We start from the raw sequence: 21,337 nt of genomic DNA on the forward strand, positions 1-21,337 counted from the left end.
AGGAAGCAGCACGGTAAGTCATCTTTTATACCTGCTTGCCCCAGGGTGCACAGGTGACCCTTCGCTCTCCCACAGGTGTGCCCCCTAGTGGCAAATCTTATATTTTGTTAAAGTTTACATATATACATAACAACTGGGACCATGAGGACCCACGTCTACGCTGACATCTCTCCTCGACAGGAGGTCTATCAGCCTCTGCCATCTATGCTCCATAGCTATCAATCACTTCTCGAACGAGACCATGTGCTCCTGTGCGAGGTGCATTAGGTGCTCTATGTAGGTGGGCACCGTATCCATGGAAGGGCCGACAAGTCACCATCGCCTGTCACAAGGTGATGCTCCTGTTGGAGATGAACTTCTCCATTCTCTGAACAGTTGCAGACATCGTGCTCACAAAACTCGTCAGAGCTCCCTGCACTTCTTCCTGCACCTCCAGAATCGGCCACTTCCTGGGACTCAGTGTCTGCCTGCAGCTGAGCAGAGCTGGGACAGTCCTGTTTCCTCCAGCAAGGAGACGATACTGCTGTCCCTGTCTGCACCATCTGCCCTTCTCACTTGTGACTTGTGACATACCAGCTGACACACCACTCTATCTCGCATTGGATCTTCAGGGGTGTGTATCTCTGTGTTGGGGTGTTTATGTCTGGTGACGGTGCACCCTGAGAGCTGGAGGCTCCTCTGAGCTGTCGTCTTGCTCTTCATAGAATCGTAGAATCATAGAAAGTGACAGCATGGAAGGAGACCATTTCGGCCTAGCCTGCCAAGAACTATCCATCCTAATCCCACTTTCCGTAGCCTTGTCGGTTATGGCTCTTCAAATGCACATGCTAGTACTTTTTAAATGCAAGAAGTTTTCTGCCTCTACCACCCTTTCAGGTAGTGAGCTCCAGACCCCCACTATCACCTGGGTGAAGATATTTTGGCTCTAATCCCCTCTACATGTTACAGCAATTACTTTAATTCAATGCCCCTGGTTGTTGATACCTCAGCTAATGGAAATAGGTCCGTCCTATCCACTCTGCCTACACCCATCATAATTTTATACATTCAATAGAGTCTGCCCTCAGCCTCCCCCATTCCAAAGAAAACAACCACAGCCTATTCAATCTTTCCTCATAGCTAAAATTCTCCAGTCCAGGCACCATCCTTGTAAATTTCCTCTGTACCCTCTCTAGTGCAATTACATATGCCCTGTAATGGCGTGACCAGCATTGCACGCAGTTCTCTAGCTTTGTCCTAACTAGTGTTTTATACAATTCAAGCATAACCTCCCTGCTCTTGTATTCTATGCCTCGGCTACTAAAGGCAAGTATTCTGTCTGCCTTCTTAACCAACTGAGCTACCTGGCCTGCTACCTTCAGGGATCTGTGGACATGCACTCCATGGTCCCTTTTTTCCTCTACACTTCTCAGTGTCCTATCTCTACATCCTGGACAGTAGGCAGATGGGGAGCCTTGATGGTCCTGCGGGAGAGTGAAGAATGGGAGCATATATTATGATGCACATGATGACCATTCTGTGACTGATGCCATGAGTCCTGATATGAGTGACTGATGTATGCCCTTTAGCTGTATGATATGTAATTCTATCGCTAGGTTGCTCAAATGTCCCGCTCTCTCAGTCTTCTGCTTCCAGCTGTTCAGACACTCCCGAGACTTCTAACGCAGCCTCCTCTACTTTTGTGCAGGTGGCAAATGATGGAAGACAACCTACAGTTCCTGCTCTCTGTTATTGTGCATTTTCTTCTCCTGCTAGGAGGCAAAGAAGGGAAGTTTGAGTGAAAGTGATCTTTTTAATGTAACGAATGGTCAGGTTTCGTTATTAAAGAGAGACTATGATGGAGTGGGGTGGCTACTTGCGTGCTGTTAGTTGATAAGATTGCATTAGGATGTGTGAGAGTCTAAGGGATGGATAAGAAGATGAGGTCAGAGAGGGCGAGGGATGGGAGGGCATGCAAGGTAAATTGGCGTGAGTAATGATGTGTGAGGAGGTTGGGAAGGCAGAGGGATGGGGATATGATGGGAGGCACAGCAGGATGAAGGTGAGTGTGGTTTTGAACAAACGTTTCCAGATCTCATGAGAATTGCAATTTTGTTTCCATATTTAAGAAAGGATATATTTACTTTGGAGGCAGTTCAGAGAAGGTTCACTAAGTTAATTCCGGGGATGAGGGGGTTGATTTATGAGGCAAGGTTGAGTAGGTTGGGCCTCTACTCATTGGAATTCAAAAGAATAAGAGGTGATCTTATTGAAACGTGTAGGATTATGAGGGGGCTTGACAAGGTGGATGCAGAGAGGATGTTTCCACTGATGGCGTGGGAGAGGGGACTAGAACTAGAGGGCATGAACTTAGAATAAGGGGCCGGCCATTTAAAACAGAGATGAGGAGAAATTTCTTCTCTCAGAGGGTTGTGGATCTGTTGATTGCGCTGCCTCAGAGAGCTGTGGAAGTTGGGACATTGAATAAATTTAATACAGAAATAGACAGTTTCTTAAACGATAACGGGATAAGGGGTTATGGGGAGCGGGCAGGGAAGTGGAGCTGAGTCCATGATCGGTTCAGCCATGATCTTATTGAATGGAGGAACAAGCTCGAGGGGCCATGTGGTCTACTCCTGTTCCTATTTCTTATGTTCTGATATCCCGGCTGTTTGCCTCCTCTGCAATTTGCAGCCAGGTTCTTTTTGACTCCTGCAGATGTCTCTTCCACCCATTGTAAGGGAAGAGGGTCTCCCTGTGTGCTCTGACACCATCCATAAGGATATGGAGGGAGTCATCGGAGAACCTGGGAGCAGCTCTCTGCCTCTCTGCAGCCATCTCTCCAAGTGTTTGGGGCAATGCAAACCTCCAGTGTGCTGCCTGCACATTCCCAGATGAAGTATCAAATCCAATGTGGCCCTGGCTCCTTTTAATGAACCACGTGAAAACATGACATGGATGACGTCACCTGTCCCACAACATTTAATAGGGTCGGCGGGCATAATGGGCCCATTATCAGAAAGTCTTTGTCTGCAGTGGGATGGAAGCAGTAACGGGGTCGTGACCTGCCATGCTGACCACACTACCCGACACACCCAGGTACAGAAACTTGCGGCCCCACTGTCACATCCTTTGTCGTCCCATGCCCAGCGCTCACTCCCGTGGAGAACCACATCCATATATCTGTGGACCGAGAATGCAAGGGCCAAGAAATTCAGAAACTCAGTGCCGGCAGTCAAGGATGGTTTAATAAAAAAATGGCGGTCGCCCACTTCTGGCGCGGACCATGTGGGACACCAACTTGGTGAAGGTGATAGCGTGGGCGTAACATGTGTGTGACGGCAGTATATAAAGCAGGCAGATCGTGACATTAGTCAGCGTGCGACACTGATGTGACGCTGCTATTTGAGTGTCACCGTTTAAAACAAGGGCCTCGCCTAAACACACACGTGGAGTTGACTATCACTTCTATCAAGGAAACCATGGGCTGCAAGCATTGTGCAAAGCCCCAGGTAATGTTGGACACGGACCCCTCGCTGCACCTTGACATTGACAAGAGTCTCTCTGGCAGGTAAAGCACTGCACCAAGCATTTCTGTGTGCATGCCAATCATCTTTTTTCTGAAGGCCGCCCAATCAAAGTCCTCATCTGAGTCCTCTGCAGCAGAACGTGTGCGATCTCACCCTCTAGGGGGCTGACATCTGCACTATCCTGTCCCCTTGGCCTAGCAGCAGCCCAATCGTGCCCCGTGGCTCACCACATGCAGGTCCCGACTCGAAACTGTCCTCCAAAGTTCGGGAATTGCTATTTTCTAAGATGGTGCCTGGGAGAGTCAGATCGAGTAAAGGTGTCTCTTCTTCTCCATCACTCTCCTCCTGTACTTTGTTGAACAGTCTGGGGAGCTGGCAGTTCCTAAGTATCCAAAAGGAGACAGGCACAAGGGTCGGGTTGTGTTGAGGGGTAGGATGGAGGATCAAGATATACATGCTTACACCCTCAGCACTTTGTTAGTAAGAAGAGATTGTGGGAAGAGGGGGATGTTGGGTATGAGAAGAAGGATAAAGCAATGTATCATCAATACTTTCAGCCTCACAGCTCACCACGGTCTCAGTGACAGCCCCTCCAGTGATCTCCCACACAGATCTCCAGCCGTGCTTGCTACTCAACCTGTTTGTTCCTGCTTGCACCGATGGTGTGCCATCTTGGCCTGCAAGAGAAAGGGAAGTGTGTCAGTGAGTGTGGTGCAAAGTGTTCGAATGATGTGATAATCATGGTTGAATAGCTGGCAGTGTGTGCATGCTGTGGGAAGTTGGTGTGATATTTAGTGGTGGTAAGTTTGTGAGGGTGAGGTGAAGCTATGATTGTGAGGTATGAGTCGTCATTGCTAGAATGTTGGTAGGTGAGTGATGAGGTGTGCTGCATTGAGCAGTGTGTGAGGCTAGTGCTGCAGTTGGTGGGATATGGCATTGCAAGATGTATTCATTTACCTTGACCACTCCAACCAGGTCATTTAACTTCTTTCGGCACTGCTAACTTGTCCTGGGGTAACACTGTTGGCACTGATGGCTCTGCAATCTCCTCCCACTGCCTTCACAGAGTCTGTTTGAATGGCTGCCTGCCTCCTGCAGGTAGAGGGCCTGTCTCCTCCAGTAGACCAAAGCCTGCAGTGCGCCAGCAGTGAACATGGTGCCCTTTCTCTCCCCTGTTGAGATATTGTTCCAGCTCCAGGCACGACGAGGTACTGCCTGGTAAACAAACACCTCCCCTTTAAGAAGTGCAGTCAGCCTTTCATCCTGCAGGTAACCTTTAAATAGACGGCAGATTCCACACGGTATTGGGAATCCTGTTGAGCTCTAAGCCAAACAAGACGTTTCTCCCGGGGCTCAGTGTTGCAATCATGGCAATAAGCAGGCAGCACAAGTTTTGCTGCACTACTTTCAACGGGTGCGGGCAGATTGTGTGTTGCGATCGCCACACTCATTTTCAGGCCTTATCCAAATATATAGAAGAACATTGCTACTGCGGCAGAGTCAAAAAGAATGAAAGACTTTCATTTCTATTGCACCTTTCCCAACTGCCAGACATCCCAAAGTGCTTTAGAGCAAATTAAATAATGTTATTAAAAATTGTAGTCACTGTTGTAATGTATGAAATTCAGCAGCCAATTTGAGCACAGTCAGTTCCCTCACAAAGTAATGTGATAATGAACGGATAATTTATTTTTGTGAGGAGGACAGGAGGACCTGGTTGCAGTGCCGCAGACATTTAATTTATCTCAAATGTCAGGAAACGTTTCTACAAAGCCACACTCACCTTCATCCTGCTTTACCTCCCATCACATTCCCATCAATCTGCCTTCCCAATCCTACTCGTGCACACCCTTACTCACACCAACATACCTTGCAAGTGCACCCATCCCTCTTTCTCTATCTACATTATCCCCATCTTACTACCATCACATCAAGCTCGGGGCTGGCTGGGCGGAGACAAGGGCTATCCGTTCTCACCCAGCTCATTACTCTCCTCCACAACCCCAATACACCTACCCAGCATTCATATAATGGGAGGCATGCTGCTGCCAGGAACATCATCAAGCAGACCGTCGAAGTGCTCCAGCAACGGTTCCACTGCATTGAGCACTCGGGAGGAGCCCTCAAGTACTCGGATCAGTGGGTGATCCATTTCACAGTGGACTGATGCATGTTCCACAACGTGGACCATGAGGGCCTAGCCCTTGACACACGGGGCTGTGCAACCATCTCAGGAGGGGGGGAGGAGGCCGAGGTACAGGAGGAACATGAGGAGGAGGAGGATGAGGTAGAGGAGGACGAGGAGGAAGAAGAAGAGGAGCAGGAGGAACAGGAGCGGGGGAGGTGGTAGTCACTCAATTGAGATTCCAGAATGGTGGTCCATGATCGTCTCATCAAACTGTGGTTCAAATGAAGTAAACCCCAGATTCCCACTGCTCACCACATCCCCATCATTCCATCTGTGTCATACACCATATCACAGCACAAAGCTGAAATCAGAGACACCACAAAAGAATCCAAGCTGAACTAATACATTTATCAAAAATTAGTGAACAAATATTTACAACAAATATATTAACTATTTACGCTTATGCAGTCCCTGAGTGCCTCTGGTTACTGTACCTTTGCTTGCTCCAGTGTTCAGTGAAGTGTTGGCCAGAGGCTGCAGCAGGATGGTGGAAGGAAGCTGATTGTCCCTGCGGGAGACTTCAGATTGCCTTGCAGGACGCCCATGACCAGATCCGGGCCTGCAAGGCCCAGCTGTAGACTGCACCACCTCAGCATGTGTGACAGCAGTCTGGGCTGGCTGGCTGACAGGCAGTGACAAGTGTAATGTTGGAGTGGCAGTGGTGGGAGCAGGAATACTCTCAGCCTGAGAAAGTTCTGACGAAGGGTCATCGAACCGAAACGTTATCTTCTTCTCTCCACAGATGCTGCCTGACCCGCTGAGATTTCTAGCAGTTTCTGTTTCTATTTCAGATTCCAGCAGTATTTTTATTTTGTGAAGGATAGCAGGTCCCTGCTCCACTGACCCACCGAACTCCCTCGTGGGAGCAGCTCAGCATCCCTGGCAATCTGCTGGAGCACAGAATGCTGGCCTGCTGCAAAATTGTGAAAGCCCTGGTCGATAGTGGTGTACCCAGACATGATGGCATCAAGCTGAGGCTGCATGGGAGCAATCTGAGATTGTATGCTACCAAGCATGGACTGCATTTCAGCACTAAGACATTGCACCAATTCTGCCTGTGCTGCAATGGAAGCTGCCAGATCGCCCATCACACGCAGCATCAGGTCTGGGTCGCCATGGTCTCTGTGGGAGACCACCGTTATTTGCAGACTGGGAATGATGGGCTCCATGTTGTGCAATATTAGAGGCAGACTCCTCCATGCTCCTTACCATTGCCGAGAGGATCTCTCACACCCTTGCCTTTGCACCTAGCATCTCCGAGTGCAGACCCATCACCCTTTTCTAAATAGCTGACCATCGAGGTCCTCATCTGAGTCCTATGCAGCAGAACCTGAGCGTGAACTCGCCCTCCAGAGAGCTACTTTTTCCCCCTGGCGTGGATGCAGCCCACTCGACCCCGGAGCATTACCCTGAGCAGATCCCGCTACTATACTAGCCTCTAAAGGCCGCATTGTGCCAGTAGCTGAACTGATGCCCATGAGTGAGACATGCAGTGATGTGGTATGTTATTCCTTCTCCTCTTCACGTACCTCACTCTCTGCAGCACCCTCAGGGACAGGCTGTTTCGGTGCTTTCTCATTTTTTTTTTATTCGTTCTGGGATGTGGGCATCCCTGGCAAGGCCAGCATTTATTGCCCATCCCTAATTGTCCTTGAGAATGTGCTGGTGAGCCACCTTCTTGAACCGCTGCAGTCCTTGTGGGGAAGGAACTGCCACACTGCTGTTCGGGAGGCATTTCCAGGATTTTGAGCCCGATACGATGCAGGAAAGGTGATATTTGTCCAAGTCAGGATGGTGTGTAACTTGGAGGGTAACTTGCAGGTGGTGATGCTCCCATGCCCCTGATGCCCTTGGCTTTCTAGGTGGTAGAGTTCACAGGTTTGGGATGTGCTGTGCAAGAAGCCATGGCGATTTGCTGCAGTGCCACTTGTAGAGGGTGCACACTGCAGCCACGGGGCACTGGTGGTGGATGGGATGAATGTTGAAGGTGGTGGATAGGGTGCCAATATCAAGCATGCCGCTTTGACCTGGATGGTGTCAAATTCCTTGTGTATTTTTGTAATTGCACTTGTAAGAGAAAAAATAGGCATTCGGCATACCAGCGGGACAAGGGGTAAAGTGTTGGTTTCTGCACCGACCCATAAGGACCCATACCAAGGCTCCAGAAGTTATTGATTCAATAATATTCCGACAGGATACGATGTGAGAACCTAAACAGACATTGATCAGATCTTGCGAAGAGGCTCGAGGCAGGCTCACGGGCATCAAGGCAAATCAACAAATTCTGACCTAATGAAGTCATTCTAGTCACGGCCTAAGGTGGTCACGAGGGTCAGGGCCTGTCAATCCAAAGTAGCACTGATAAGGTAATCCAATTAGAGAAGTAGTATTGATAAGGTCGTCCAATTAGAGATCTAGGGAGGTCTTGCCCGGGAACGGAGGAGTTTTTGAAATGTTTCAAAGTTGTATGATTTTGCTGTTCAGAGAGCATCTCCACTCACAGGCAGCTGTGATGAGAGGTGTTCCCGGATATTTGTAATTAAATATCATTGTACCTTGCCATCCATCTCTGTCTGCTAACTTCGAGAGCTGCTACGCGGGTTGGGGCGAGCGTAGACCCTCTATATCAGGGGGCCCACTCGTGGGAGGAGAAGCCTTCCCAATTTCTCCTTACATTTGGCGCTGCGAGCAGGGTACAGACTTCCTGAATGGAACAATGACCCATCTGTTGGGCTGAGTATGTTTTAATTTACCAGCTTCAAGTTAGAGCTGTGGCATTGTAAAATGAAAGGGAAGGACATCTGTGCAAAGAACCATTTGTAGCAGGTCCAGGAGGGATGGAGATGGAGGACAAGGACGATCTAGGGGTGGAAGGGGGTCAAAAGGTGCATCCTAAAAAGCACGCGTGGAGGTAGCATGGCAGTGCGAGGGTACGACGCAAGGGAAGATATCGCGGAAGGCCTATTGATCTGAAGCGGTATCAGCGCACGGTGCGGGGACGAGATATTGAGGACATGGAGACAATGTCCCCTGCAGTGACGGGATATATTGAGCCAACTCGTGGCAGTACGAGTGTATGGCGCCAAGGGAAGACATATAGATATAAATAACGTCCTGCATACCTAACATGAATTAAAGGGAGTGCCCAAGACCCTCAAAGCCCCGAAGAAGATGGGTAACACGCCTATTAAAAAGGCGAATAAAACCAATCATTAATTGTAACTTGTGTAACTACATAATGCCACAAAAAAGCTGACAGTGACTATCTTTTGTGACATATCAATCCAAAAAAAAAATAGAGTCGGCCAAACAATCAATAAGCTTTGTTGAATAAAAAGAGACTTTTGTGAATGTCTGTCATTGAGTGAGAGTCCTTGTGTGATTTTTGATTGCAGAATGAATTTTTCATGAGTCTGAAAGCTTGTTTGGAAAAATAGTGGAGCTGTCTGTTTGTTTAAGCTCCACCCACTTTTTCAGACAGAGTGAATTTTTTTTTTAACCCTTTGTAGTATTGTCCTGTATGTAGTCAGTTTCAAGTTAGAAACGCAGGTGTGGATTTATTGCATTGATAAGTTATGGAGATACTAAATGCCCAAAGGATTTAGGTTTGTTGAGCAGAAGATAAAAAAATGCCTCTCGGTCTCACGAGGCTGAGTGCTGGGGAAGTCCGCTCCCATTTTCCTTTGTGTAAAACTTGATGCGAAAGCTTCTAGCTCAGTAAAAAAGAGTTTTAAATAAAAGATTGGCATTACAAAGTTTGAATTGGGATTTTGAGATATTAAGAGAAGGCACAGCAAAATACTGAGATAGATTCAAACTAAAAAAAAATATTAAATTAAATCTGATCTCTTAAAAAAATGGAGGAAATAAAACTAAAAGGTTTGGAAACAATCTAGAAATACCTTCAGGGATCAGGTCAAACTCCTGGGCGAGTGGCGAGCTATCTGCGAAGGTGTAAAAGGGACTTTTGAAAAAAAAATCTAATTTGAAGAAAGGTAATTTGAAAAAAAAATACGTAACGTACTAAATAGGTGCTGAAAAAGAAGGGAAAAGACATAACTTACTAAATACTAGTTGATATCGGCTGTGAAAAAGATATTACGAGAAAGTTTCACTGCAGTTTGAAAGATTTCCAAAATGGACGTTGTTTATCAAGAAAAGTCCCAAACAGTCTAAACAAGCAGGAGGGTTTTGAAATTAACGAGGAGAAAAGATCTGAGCTATGCGAACTCAGCGCAGAAAAAAAAACTGGGAATTAGAAAATCATACTGAATTTTGAAATTGGATTGCAGTAAACAAAATAGCTATTAAAAATGTGTGGTCTTGTTTTAAATCAATTAAAAAAACAATCTTTGGCAAGTAATTGAATTAGAAGTTAAGAAAAAAATTGGAGTTTAATCTAAAATGCTGTCTTTCCTGATGAGAAGACTTTTATTATAATGGCTTTACTAATGATTTCTGCTGTTTTAACGGATTCCTAATTTCTAAGCAAGTTTTGAAGGCACAAAGACTGAAAATAACATTTTGGATGATTACGTGAAGTCACATAATGGCATCAGGCCTTCTTACAAACCTGTAAAGGAGTTAACACTTTCCATTGGCAGTTATTTTATACTGGACATGATGAATTTGGATTTCTTAATAGAATAAAAAAGACTCACCTGTCAGATAGAAGAAATGGTGGGATAGTCAGAATAAAAATAAAACAGAACTATCCTATGTAATAATACTTGTCTGATAGAAATAAATGAAAGATACTCAACCAAAACAAATTCAAGAGTTAAAAGCGAAGATAAATAAGTGGAAGAGAAAATAAAAACGGGACCAGACGGATAGTGCAGTACGCAACCATAGCACCATCACTTATGGCAATAAAGCCAACGTACCCCACGGTGGGTAAGTATAGTCCACAAACCCAACCTAACCCTTACCTCCGATTTCACAGAGTGACCTCGACATGCATGGATAAAAGATGATTAGACCAGAACCTAACACCTGGTGATGACCAGGCTACCTGTTTAAAATTTGCAGATGAAATACTCACCGAGATGGGACCACAGTGGCTACTTCAACTCTGGAGACTCATGATACTGGGAACCTTAAGGCTCATGCAAGCACTGGATAATACAGACGGACTATGAGAGATATAGCACACGCAGGAACGACACAACTACATGAAGTATAGGGCTTTGTTTAATTTAACTGCCGAAATATGCATCCCAGCAGCCAAGGACTGGAGCAAGGACAACACTTATTTTAACGCATGGCTATGTATAGTGTGTTAAGTAAGGTTGTAATGCAGCAGGCTGCCGATGCCAGGGCGCCAGTAGATTCCGAGGACAGGAGCAAGTTCATAGAAACAAAAGGGGAAGGGTGCAGAAATCCAACTCGATGGAATTTCAGTTCTAGAAGCTCATGGCTGGGCAGACGAAGCTGGAAAACAAGCAGCCAAATCCACCCCTCAAGAAAAAGGGTGGGAACAGAATGGAGCAAAAAGCAGGGTGGGACCCCAGGAAAACTGGCCAGTGGGATAAAATGAAGACCAAGGGATATCTCTGGAATATAAGGTGTATGTACCGAAGCGTGACACGGTAATAACACGGAAAAGCCGGTATTGATCGTACGCAGCACAAACAAGAAGGGATACAACCTAAAAAGGGGGGCGGATGGAGTGTGGAGGAAAGTATAGTGGACCCGGTATAAAGGTCCGGCTGGGACACCAAACACGTCCAAAGGGACCCTGGGAAGACCTATCGCTGCCCCGACAACCACCCTGGGGACAACAACTCTTCCCAGCACAACCACGCCAGTCCCCCATAAGCCCGTCCATAAAGACTGAAGCAAAAGGGGGGCTAGTAATAAAATAATCTAAAGAAAGGATAACATTTGGGGTGCATCAGCGACTACTCATTCCTCCTAACTTCTGTGGGAATGAAATTATACCAGAACCTGACACAATGGATCCTGAAGGCCCGGAATCCACTACCCAGAAATTTAATGTCATAAAGGGAACAGGACAAGGTCGAACAAAAAGGGGAATACTGGTAAAACTAGGCACGGGTTATAAGCAGGGGTTACGATGATGAATTCCATAGACCTGTGTGCAATAGGCGAGCGGGTTAACAATTTAACGCAAATCTTAAGGGGTTTATTGGGAAGGGACATGAATAACCAAGCCCTCCAAGCGCGGTTGGGAGATGGCACAGAAGGGGAACTGTTACAGGTGGCCCATACATTACAGAAGTATGCCAAGACAATAAATTTGATCCACGCAATGGGGAATGACATAAGTAAAGATTACAAGCTGAGATAGTTTGCTCCGGGTTTGGGGCCTGGCTATTAAGTGAAGTACAACATAACTTGGAGCAACTCCAGAATGGTGACATACCAGATTGGATCCCGAACATCATACTTAACAATTGGACTCTAGATAAAAAAATGAATAACACGTACGAGGTATGAAGGAATAGTCACGCATGGGTGCCAAGATTCAGATGTATTACCGGGCGGGTGAATATGATCGGATTTGTGTTGTCCATACCACAGTATGATGTAACAAAGGGTGACCCCTTATACCAGACCGATCAAATCGGTGAAGTAAGAAACCAAACTCGCTTGCGTTACCATCAGCCTGCCAGACTGGTGATTAAAATTAACAATAGTACCAAAGGCATTGACATAACCGACTGCTATAAAAATAACCAAGTGGTTTTATGTCGAGGTACGCCACAAATGACGAATGATGATTGTGGATTCCACCAGATAAACAGATGTGTGCTGAGTATCACTCCTCTTGAACACAATCTTGAGACCATCGCTGCCCCTCAAGGAAATGGAGAGTGGTGCGTGAGCACCGGGGCAGCCAACCTGACGATTAAGGCCAGGGGAGGTGTCACCTCCTGTGTCCTCATAGACATAAATGGATATCACATACATCCCGAGACAACGGAAATCATCCATGGAACAGTCACGGATACCCTCCGAGTGGGATACATAGAGGTGAAATGGGAACCACAAGGCAAACAGATACCTGAATTAAATGAGGAACAATTACGTTTGGTGCAAGGAATCCAGAATCAGAGACGACAGTGTATCTGGCTGATGGAAGAAATAGACAACCTACAGAGAGACACTAACGCAATGCTGGCTGATCAGCCCTGGTATTCAAAGCTGTGGGACATTGGACTTAACATTCAAATTCACCCATGGATAAGAATAATATCACATGTACTTATAGTAATACAGGGCCTAGTTCTGATAGTCATGATGGGATTAACATGTGCACGAACTAAACAGCCAAACGACACGGTGGAGCACACGCTATGATTAAGGCCATAAGGGATGAAAATTTAAGAGTCCTACAGGAAGGACTTACCTTATATAACTCTGCAGGAAAGGTCTCAGGAGATCCCGAAGCTTGGGAGATGGCCACCCAGGTGATCGGACCGATCTGAAACTTACCTACAGGGAGATAGTTATCGGGAAATATGGCCAGCTGGGAGTATAGCCAAGGGCCAAAAGGGGGGAAATGTAAAAGAAAAATTTGGCATTAGGGGTACCAGCGGGACAAGGGTTAAAGTGCTGGTTCCTGCACCGACCCATAAGGAGGTAAAAGGCCTCTCTTCGGCCTTGTACCAAGGCTCCAGAAGTTATTGATTCAATAATATTCCGACAGGATACGATGTGAGAACCTAAACAGACATTGAAAAGACCTTGTGAAGATGCTCGAGGCAGACTCACCGGCATCAAGGAGAATCAACAAATTCTGACCTAATGAAGTCATTCTAGTCACGGCCAAAGGTGATCACGAGGATTGTGGCCTGTCAATCCAAAGTAGCATTGATAAGGTAATTCAATGAGAGAAGTAGTACTGATAAGATAGTTCAATTAGAGATCGAGGGAAGTCTTGCCTGGGAACGGAGGGGTTTTTGAAATGTATAAAAGTTGTATTATTTTGCTGTTCGGAGAGCATCTCCACTCACAGGCGGCTGTGATGAGAGGTGTTCCCGGACATTCGTAATTAAAGATCATTGTACATTGCCATCCGTCTCTGTCTGCTAACTTCGAGAACTGCTACGCGGGTTGGGGAAAGCGTCGACCCCCTATATCAGGGGGCCCACTCGGGGAGGAGAAGGCTTCCCGTTTTCCCCTTACACACTCATCCAGGCAAGTGGAGATTATTCCATTGCACTCCTGACTTGTGCCTTGTAAATGGTGGAAAGGCTTTGGAGAGTCAGGAGTTGAGACAGTCACTGCAGAATTACCTGCTCTTGTTGCCACGATATTTATGTGGCTGGTCCAGTTAAGTTTCTGGTCAATGGTGACACGCAGAAGGAAGGTGGTGGGGGAATCAGCATCGGCAATGTTATTTAATATGGGGAGGTGGTTAGCCATTCATTTGTTGGAGATGGTCATTGCCAAGCACTTGTGTGGTGCGAATGGTACTTGCCATTTAGCAGCCCATGCCTGAATGTCATCCAGGTCTTGTTACATGCTGTCATGGACTACTTCATGTTCTGAGAATCTGTTAATGGAACTGGACACTGTGCCATGAGCAGCGAACATCCCCACTTCTGAACTTATGATGGAGGGAAGGTCATTGATTTAGCAGCTAATAATTTAAACTGGGTCGCCCATCCCTGTCAGTCAGGTCCGCATTGACAGACATGCCTGGGGGAAAGGTATATGGGAGCGGGATAATGGTGGGGTCCCAACCTGCTCACAAACACAACAACTTTCCCACACGACTTGCTGCCAATCGCGCCGCAACTATCCAGGAAAATGCTGGCCATAGTCTTTGTCTTATTTCATAGTCATTGCTTTGCTAATGAAGAGTCAAGCTGGGAATGCTGCTCACCAATTCTTCACAACCGTGTCAGTCAGCATTAACTGAACTCCATCAAAGTTATTATTGGATTAGCTTTAATATGGCACATGATTATAATTGTTTCAGTATGTTTTGCGATCCCAGAAACAAGCCGGGATGGGATTAATAGGATGGAATGTGAAACAAAATAAGTTTGAGTTCAGGAAAGTGGTCAGCTCTCACTGTTAGGTAACTAACTGGACAATCAGAACAAAGGGGTAAGTGAACACATTCTTCAACTCCTCTCTGACTTTGCTCTGGGTCACAACGTAAATACAAGTGTTGCTGCAGGAACTGAGGAGTTGTAGCATTGGCCCAATGTATGCAATGACGAATGGAAGGCGATCTTTGACGAATGGAAGGCGGTCAAAAATGTAATTTAATGTAACTCGTTCGTGGATGGTGTACACAGCTTGTGTCATCCACAGCAGTATGAAGCTTGCAGATATACTGAAGAGCAGGATGATAGACTTCCTGCGATTCTCCATCTCTGCATCCTTGTGATTCTCCCGATCACCGTTCCCCCGCAGTCTCCTGCGGGCTCGACTCGCCAATAAAATATATCTGACAGTCAGGCCATTGAGGAGCAGAATCAGAACGAACGGGAGCAGTGGGGTTGTCACACGATGTAAGAAGTCAAATGCTTTCCACAGGGGTGAGCTATAGTAGCTTAACTTCACCATGCAGAACAATGGTATGAAAAAGAAATACACAACTTCATATCGAAAATACCAAGGGATGTTCTTCAAAGAGCTCAGCACACATATTGTTGCGATTACTACCAACGCAGTTCTCCAAGTGCAATATTTAGTTTTCAGCTTCTGGCAACAAATGGCCACAAATCGATCAAAGGTGAAAGCGACTGTGAACCAGACAGAACAATCTGTGGCAGCATGAGTGAGGCAGTCAATGAGACCGCAGAGGGTAAGGTTTTTAGTGAATGGGTCCGTGGTATAAAGGGGGATAATCTGCTTCAGTATCACGTCAGTGAGAATAACACTTAGATCAGCTGACGCCATCGCCACCAGGTAACAGGTGATACATCCGGATAGACCACACCTTCCTCGGGACAAGATCAGGATCACCAGCAGGTTTACTGTGAGAAATCACAACAAAAATATCAGATAATACTCATCAAACTGGCAACACAGATTGGACATGATTTTGAGTGGAATTTCTCGTGTTCATACTGCATTCAGCAAATAGAAATTGATCCCCAGACCTGGAGCGTGCTATTAAATTGAGACTGATCAATGGAACTGGACAGTGTATTCGAGTGGAGGGTGATCTCTGGACATGAACAGTGCTACCAATTGGAGATTGATACCAGACTGGGGTATTGCTGTCAAATGGTGAAAGATCTATTGACTTGGGCAGTGCTACCAAATATAAACTAATCAAGGAAACTGGACAGAGCTAACAAATGGAATCTGATCTCCTGAGCTAGACATTCTGATCAATTGACGATTGATCGATAGACAGGGACAGTGCCAACAAATGGAGACAAATCCAAGTACTTGAGCAGTGATAGCTAATAGAGAACGATCTATAGACCTGGTTAGTGTAAACAATTGGAGAATGATCTATAAACTAGTAAGTGATAACAATTAGTGAATGACCGACAGACCTGGTTAGTATAACCATTTCAAGAAGGACCTATCGACCTTTTTTGAGTTAACAACTGTAGAATGTGCGACGGATCTGGTTAGTGTTAACAATTGGAGAATGAGTTATAAACCTGGTTAGTGTTAACAATTGGAGAATGATCTATAAACCTGGTTAGTGTTAACAATTGGAGAAAGATCTATGCACTTGGCTAATGTTAACTATTTTATTATAATCTATACACCGGGTTAATGTTAACAATTGGAAATTGATGTACAGACATGATTAGTATTAACAATTGGAGAAAGATCTATGGACCTGTCTAGTGCTAACGATTGGAGAATGATCGATGGTCCTGGTTAGTTCTCACAATTGGAGAAAGATCGATATACCTGGTTAGTGCTACGAATTGGAGAATAAACGAAGGACATGGTTAATGTTAACATTTGGATAATGATCTGTAGTCCGAGTAAGAGCAAACAATTGGAGAATAATCTAAAGACCTGGTTAGTGTTAGCAATTGGAGAATTATCCAGAGATTTGGTTATTGCTAACAATTGGAAACTGATCTATGGATCTACTTAGTGCTAAATTTGGAGAATGGAGCTCACACGTGGTTAGTGATAACAATTGGAGAATGATCCATGGACCAGGATGGTGCTACCTATTAGAGAATGATCGATTAGACATGGTTTGTGCTAACAATTGGAGAAAGAGCTATCGACTAGTTAGTTGCAACAACTGGAGAATGATCAATAGACCTGGTTATTGTTAACAATTGGAGAATGATCTATCGAATTGCTTAGTTCTAATGTTTGTGTGGACATAAAATGGAAGCCCACAGATTGCCAACATGGGCTAAGATTTGGAAGAAACAAAATAAAAGCTCCCAGAGCTGCCGCATGGGTTTTCTCTATTGGAAAGCCATTTAAACCAATCAGAGATGGCTGAGTCAGACCAGACAGCCACATGTGTGAGGAGAGCCAATAAGAAGCTGTCCTGGATCGAAAATCCAATCAGGACGCATTCTGAGGATGATGGCCTTGAGGAATATAAAAAACGCAAGCCAGGAAGTTTTCTCTCTCTTCTCTCCCTGCTGGACACATGGCAAAATTCTAAAGGGGCAAAGTATGTTAAAAAAACAAGGCTGACGGCTCTGTGCCTCAATGCGAGGAATATGCATAATAAGGTGGACGAATTAACTGCACAGGCAGCAATTAATGAATATGATATAATTGGCATCATGGAGATATGGCTCCAGGTTGACCAAGGCTTGGAACTCAACATCCAGGGGTATTCAACATTCAGGAATGATAGACAGAAAGGAAAAGGAGGTGGGGTAGCATTGCTGGTTAAAGAGGAAATTAAAGCAATAGTAAGGAAGGACATTAGCTTGGACGATGTGGAATCTGTATGGGTGGAGCTGCAGAATACCAAAGGGCACCAACCGCTAGTGGGAGTTATCTGCAGACCACCAAACAGTAGTAGTGAGGTTGGGGACAGCTTCCAACAAGAAATGAAGGATGCATGCAATAAAGGTACAGCAGTTATCATGGGCAACTTTAATCCTGATTGGGTTAACCAAACTGGTAGCAATACGGTGGTGGAGGATTTCCTGGAAAGTATTAGGGATGGATTTCTAGACCAATATGTCGAGGAACCAACTAGCGGGCTGGCCATCCTAGACTGGGTGATGTCTAATGAGAAAAGACAAATTAGCAATCTTATTGTGCGAGGCCCCTTGAGGAAGAGTGACCATAATATGTTAGAATTCTTTATTAAGATGGAGAGTGACACAGTTAATTCGGAGACAAAGGGCCCAAGTTTCCACACGATAAAAAACGGTCGCCCCTCCGAGCTGGGCGCCCGTTTTTCATGCCTAAAACAGCGCCAGAAAAAAACTCGCAATTCTGGAGCGTTCTGCAGCTCCTTGTCTGCCTAGCGCGGCGCCCAGGGGGGCGGAGCCTACACTCGCGCCGATTTTGTAAGTGGGAGGGGGCGGGTACTATTTAAATTAGTTTTTTCCTGCAGGCCACGCTGCGCGTGCGCGTTGCAGCGTTCGCGCACGCGCAGTGTGAAGGAAACATTGGCACTCGGCCATTTTTGTAGTTCTTTGGAGTGTTTAATTTTTTAACATTTTTTAATAAAAGCACATTGCCATCAGCACATCAGCACTTACAGCCTTCTCACTGTCTCCTCCCACCCGCCGCGGGAAGAACGGGCGTCTCCTCCCCCCCCCGCGGGAAGAACGGGCGCCTCCTCCCCCACCCCCCGCGGGAAGAACGGGCGCCTCCTCCCCCCCCCCCCCCCGCGGGAAGAACGGGCGCCTCCTCCCCCCCCCCCCCCCGCGGGAAGAACGGGCGCCTCCTCCCCCCCCCCCGCGGGAAGAACGGGCGCCTCCTCCCCCCCCCGCGGGAAGAACGGGCGCCTCCTCTCCCCCCGCGGGAAGAACGGGCGCCTCCTCCCCCCCCCCCCCGCGGGAAAGAACGGGCGCCTCCTCCCCCCCCCCCCCGCGGGAAAGAACGGGCGCCTCCTCCCCCCCCCCCCGCGGGAAGAACGGGCGCCTCCTCCCCCCCCGCGGGAAGAACGGGCGCCTCCTCCCCCTCCCCCCCCCGCGGGAAGAACGGGCGCCTCCTCCCCCCCCCCCGCGGGAAGAACGGGCGCCTCCTCCCCCCCCCGCGGGAAGAACGGGCGCCTCCTCTCCCCCCGCGGGCAGAACGGGCGCCTACTCCCCCCCCGCGGGAAGAACGGGCGCCTCCTCCCCCCCCCCCCGCGGGAAGAACGGGCGCCTCCTCCCCCCCCCGCGGGAAGAACGGGCGCCTCCTCTCCCCCCGCGGGCAGAACGGGCGCCTACTCCCCCCCCGCGGGAAGAACGGGCGCCTCCTCCCCCCCCCCCGCGGGAAGAACGGGCGCCTCCTCCCCCCCCCCGCGGGAAGAACGGGCGCCTCCTCTCCCCCCGCGGGAAGAACGGGCGCCTACTCCCCCCCCCGCGGGAAGAATGGGCGCCTCCTCCCCCCCCCCCCCGCGGGAGGAACGGGCGCCTCCTCCCCCACCGCGGGAAGAACGGGCGCCTACTCCCCCCCCCCCCCGCGGGAAGAACGGGCGCCTCCTCCCCCCCCCCGCGGGAAGAACGGGCGCCTCAGGCTGACTGCAGCATTCTCCCTGCCTGAAGCACTTTCACACAGGTAGGAAGATGGTTTATTTAATCTTTTCTTTGCTTATAAATGTTTATTCAGGTTGGATTTATTTGTATAATATTTGTAAAAGTATAAATAAGGATTTATTGTAGAATTTAATGACTTCCCTCCCCCCTCCCCCCCACCTCGTTCTGGACGCCCAATTTGTAACCTGCACCTGATTTTTTAATGTGTAGAACAAGTTTTTTCAGTTCTACAAAAATCTTCACTTGCTCCATTCTAAGTTAGTTTGGAGTACGTTTTCACTGTGGAAACTTTGAAATCAGGCGTCAGTGGCCGGACACGCCCCCTTTTGAAGAAAACATTCTGTTCCAAAGTAGAACTGTTCTACCTGACGAGAACTGCAGGAAAAAAAATGTGGAGAATTGCGATTTCTAAGATAGTCCATTCTCCACCAGTTGCTCCTAAAAATCAGGCGCAAATCATGTGGAAACTTGGGCCCTATGATCCTGAACTTAAGGAAAGGTAACTTCGATGGTATGAGACGTGAATTGGCTCGTATAGACTGGCGAATGATACTTAAAGTGTTGCTGGCGGATAGGCAATGGTAAACATTTAAAAATCACATGGATGAACTTCAACAATTGTACATTTCTTTTTGTGGCAAATAGTAAAACGGGGAAGGTGGCTCAACCGTGGATAACAAGGGAAATTAAGGATAGTGTTAAATCCAAGGAAGAGGCATATATATTAGCCAGAAAAAGGAGCAAACCTGAGGACTGGGAGAAATTTAAAATACAGCAGAGGTGGACAAATGGTTTAATTAGGAGGGGGAAAATAGATTATGAAGGGAAGCTTGCTGGGAACATAAAAACTGACTGCAAAAGCTTCTATAGATATATGAAGAGAAAAAGATTAGTGAAGACAAACGTAGGTCCCTTGCAGTCAGATTCAGGTGAATTTATAATGGGGAACAAAGAAATGGCAGGCCAGTTGAACAAATACTTTGGTTCTATCTTCATGAAGGAAGACACAAATAACTTTCCGGAAATACTATGGGACCGAAGGTCTAGTGAGGAGGAGAAACTGAAGGAAATCATTATTAGGCGGGAAATTGTGTTAGTGAAATTGCTGGTATTGAAGGCCGCTAAATCTCCGGGGCCTGATAGTCTGCATCCCTGAGTATTTAAGGAAGTGGCTCTAGAAATAGTGGATGCATTCGTGATCATTTTCCAACAGCCTATCGATTCTGGATCAGGTCATATGGACTGCAGGGTAACTAATGTAACACCACTTTTTTAAAAAGGAGGGAGCGACAAAACGGGTAATTATAGACTGCTTAGCCTGTCAAGAGTAGTGGGGAAAATGTTGGAATCAATTATTAAAGATGAAATAGCAGCGCATTTGCAAAGTAGTGACAGGATCGGTCCAAGTCAGCATCGATTCATGAAAGGGAAATCATGCTTGACAAATCTGCTAGAATTGTTTGAGGATGTAACTAGTAGAGTGGACAAGGGAGAACCAGAGGATGTGGAGTATTTGGAATTTCAAAAGGCTTTTGACACGGCCCCTCCTACAAGAAATTGGTGTGCAAAATTAAAGCACATGGTATTTGGGGTAATGTACTGACGTGGACAGAGAACTGGATGGCAGATAGGAAGTAGAGAGTCGGGATAAATCAGTCCTTTTCAGAATGGCAGGCAGTGACTAGTAGAGTGCCACAGGGCTCACTGCTGGGACCCCAGCTATTTCAATATATATGAATGATTTATATGAATGAATTGATTGTAATATCTCCAAATTTGCAGATGACACTAAGCTGGGTGGTGGAGTGAGCTAAGAACCTGCAGGGTGACTTGGACAGGTTAGGTGAGTAGGCAAATGCATGGCAGATGCAGTATAATGTGGATAAATGTGAGGTTATCCACTTTGGGGGAAAAAACAGGAAGGCAGATTATCTGAATGGTGGCAGATTAGGAAAAGGGGAGGTGCAACGAGACCAGGGTGTCATGGTACATCAGTCGTTGAAAGT

At 46.8% G+C, this 21,337-nt stretch overlaps 1 protein-coding gene across 1 annotated transcript; it reads right to left on the minus strand.

Annotated features, from left to right (window-relative positions):
* Positions 1-14,748: 14,748 nt before the first annotated feature.
* LOC139278138 (probable G-protein coupled receptor 139) lies at positions 14,749-15,582 on the minus strand. Its single transcript, XM_070896794.1, has one exon. It carries the CDS (start codon positions 15,580-15,582, stop codon positions 14,749-14,751), a length of 834 nt encoding a protein of 277 aa, XP_070752895.1.
* Between the last annotated feature and the right edge of the window lie 5,755 nt (positions 15,583-21,337).

The sequence above is a fragment of the Pristiophorus japonicus genome, chromosome 13 (assembly GCF_044704955.1).
Source record: "Pristiophorus japonicus isolate sPriJap1 chromosome 13, sPriJap1.hap1, whole genome shotgun sequence".
Classification (NCBI taxonomy): domain Eukaryota; kingdom Metazoa; phylum Chordata; class Chondrichthyes; family Pristiophoridae; genus Pristiophorus; species Pristiophorus japonicus.

Bases quoted from the DNA above. Each gene is read 5' to 3' on its own strand.
- LOC139278138 (XM_070896794.1), bottom strand. From the start codon at position 15,582: ATGGCGTCAGCTGATCTAAGTGTTATTCTCACTGACGTGATACTGAAG.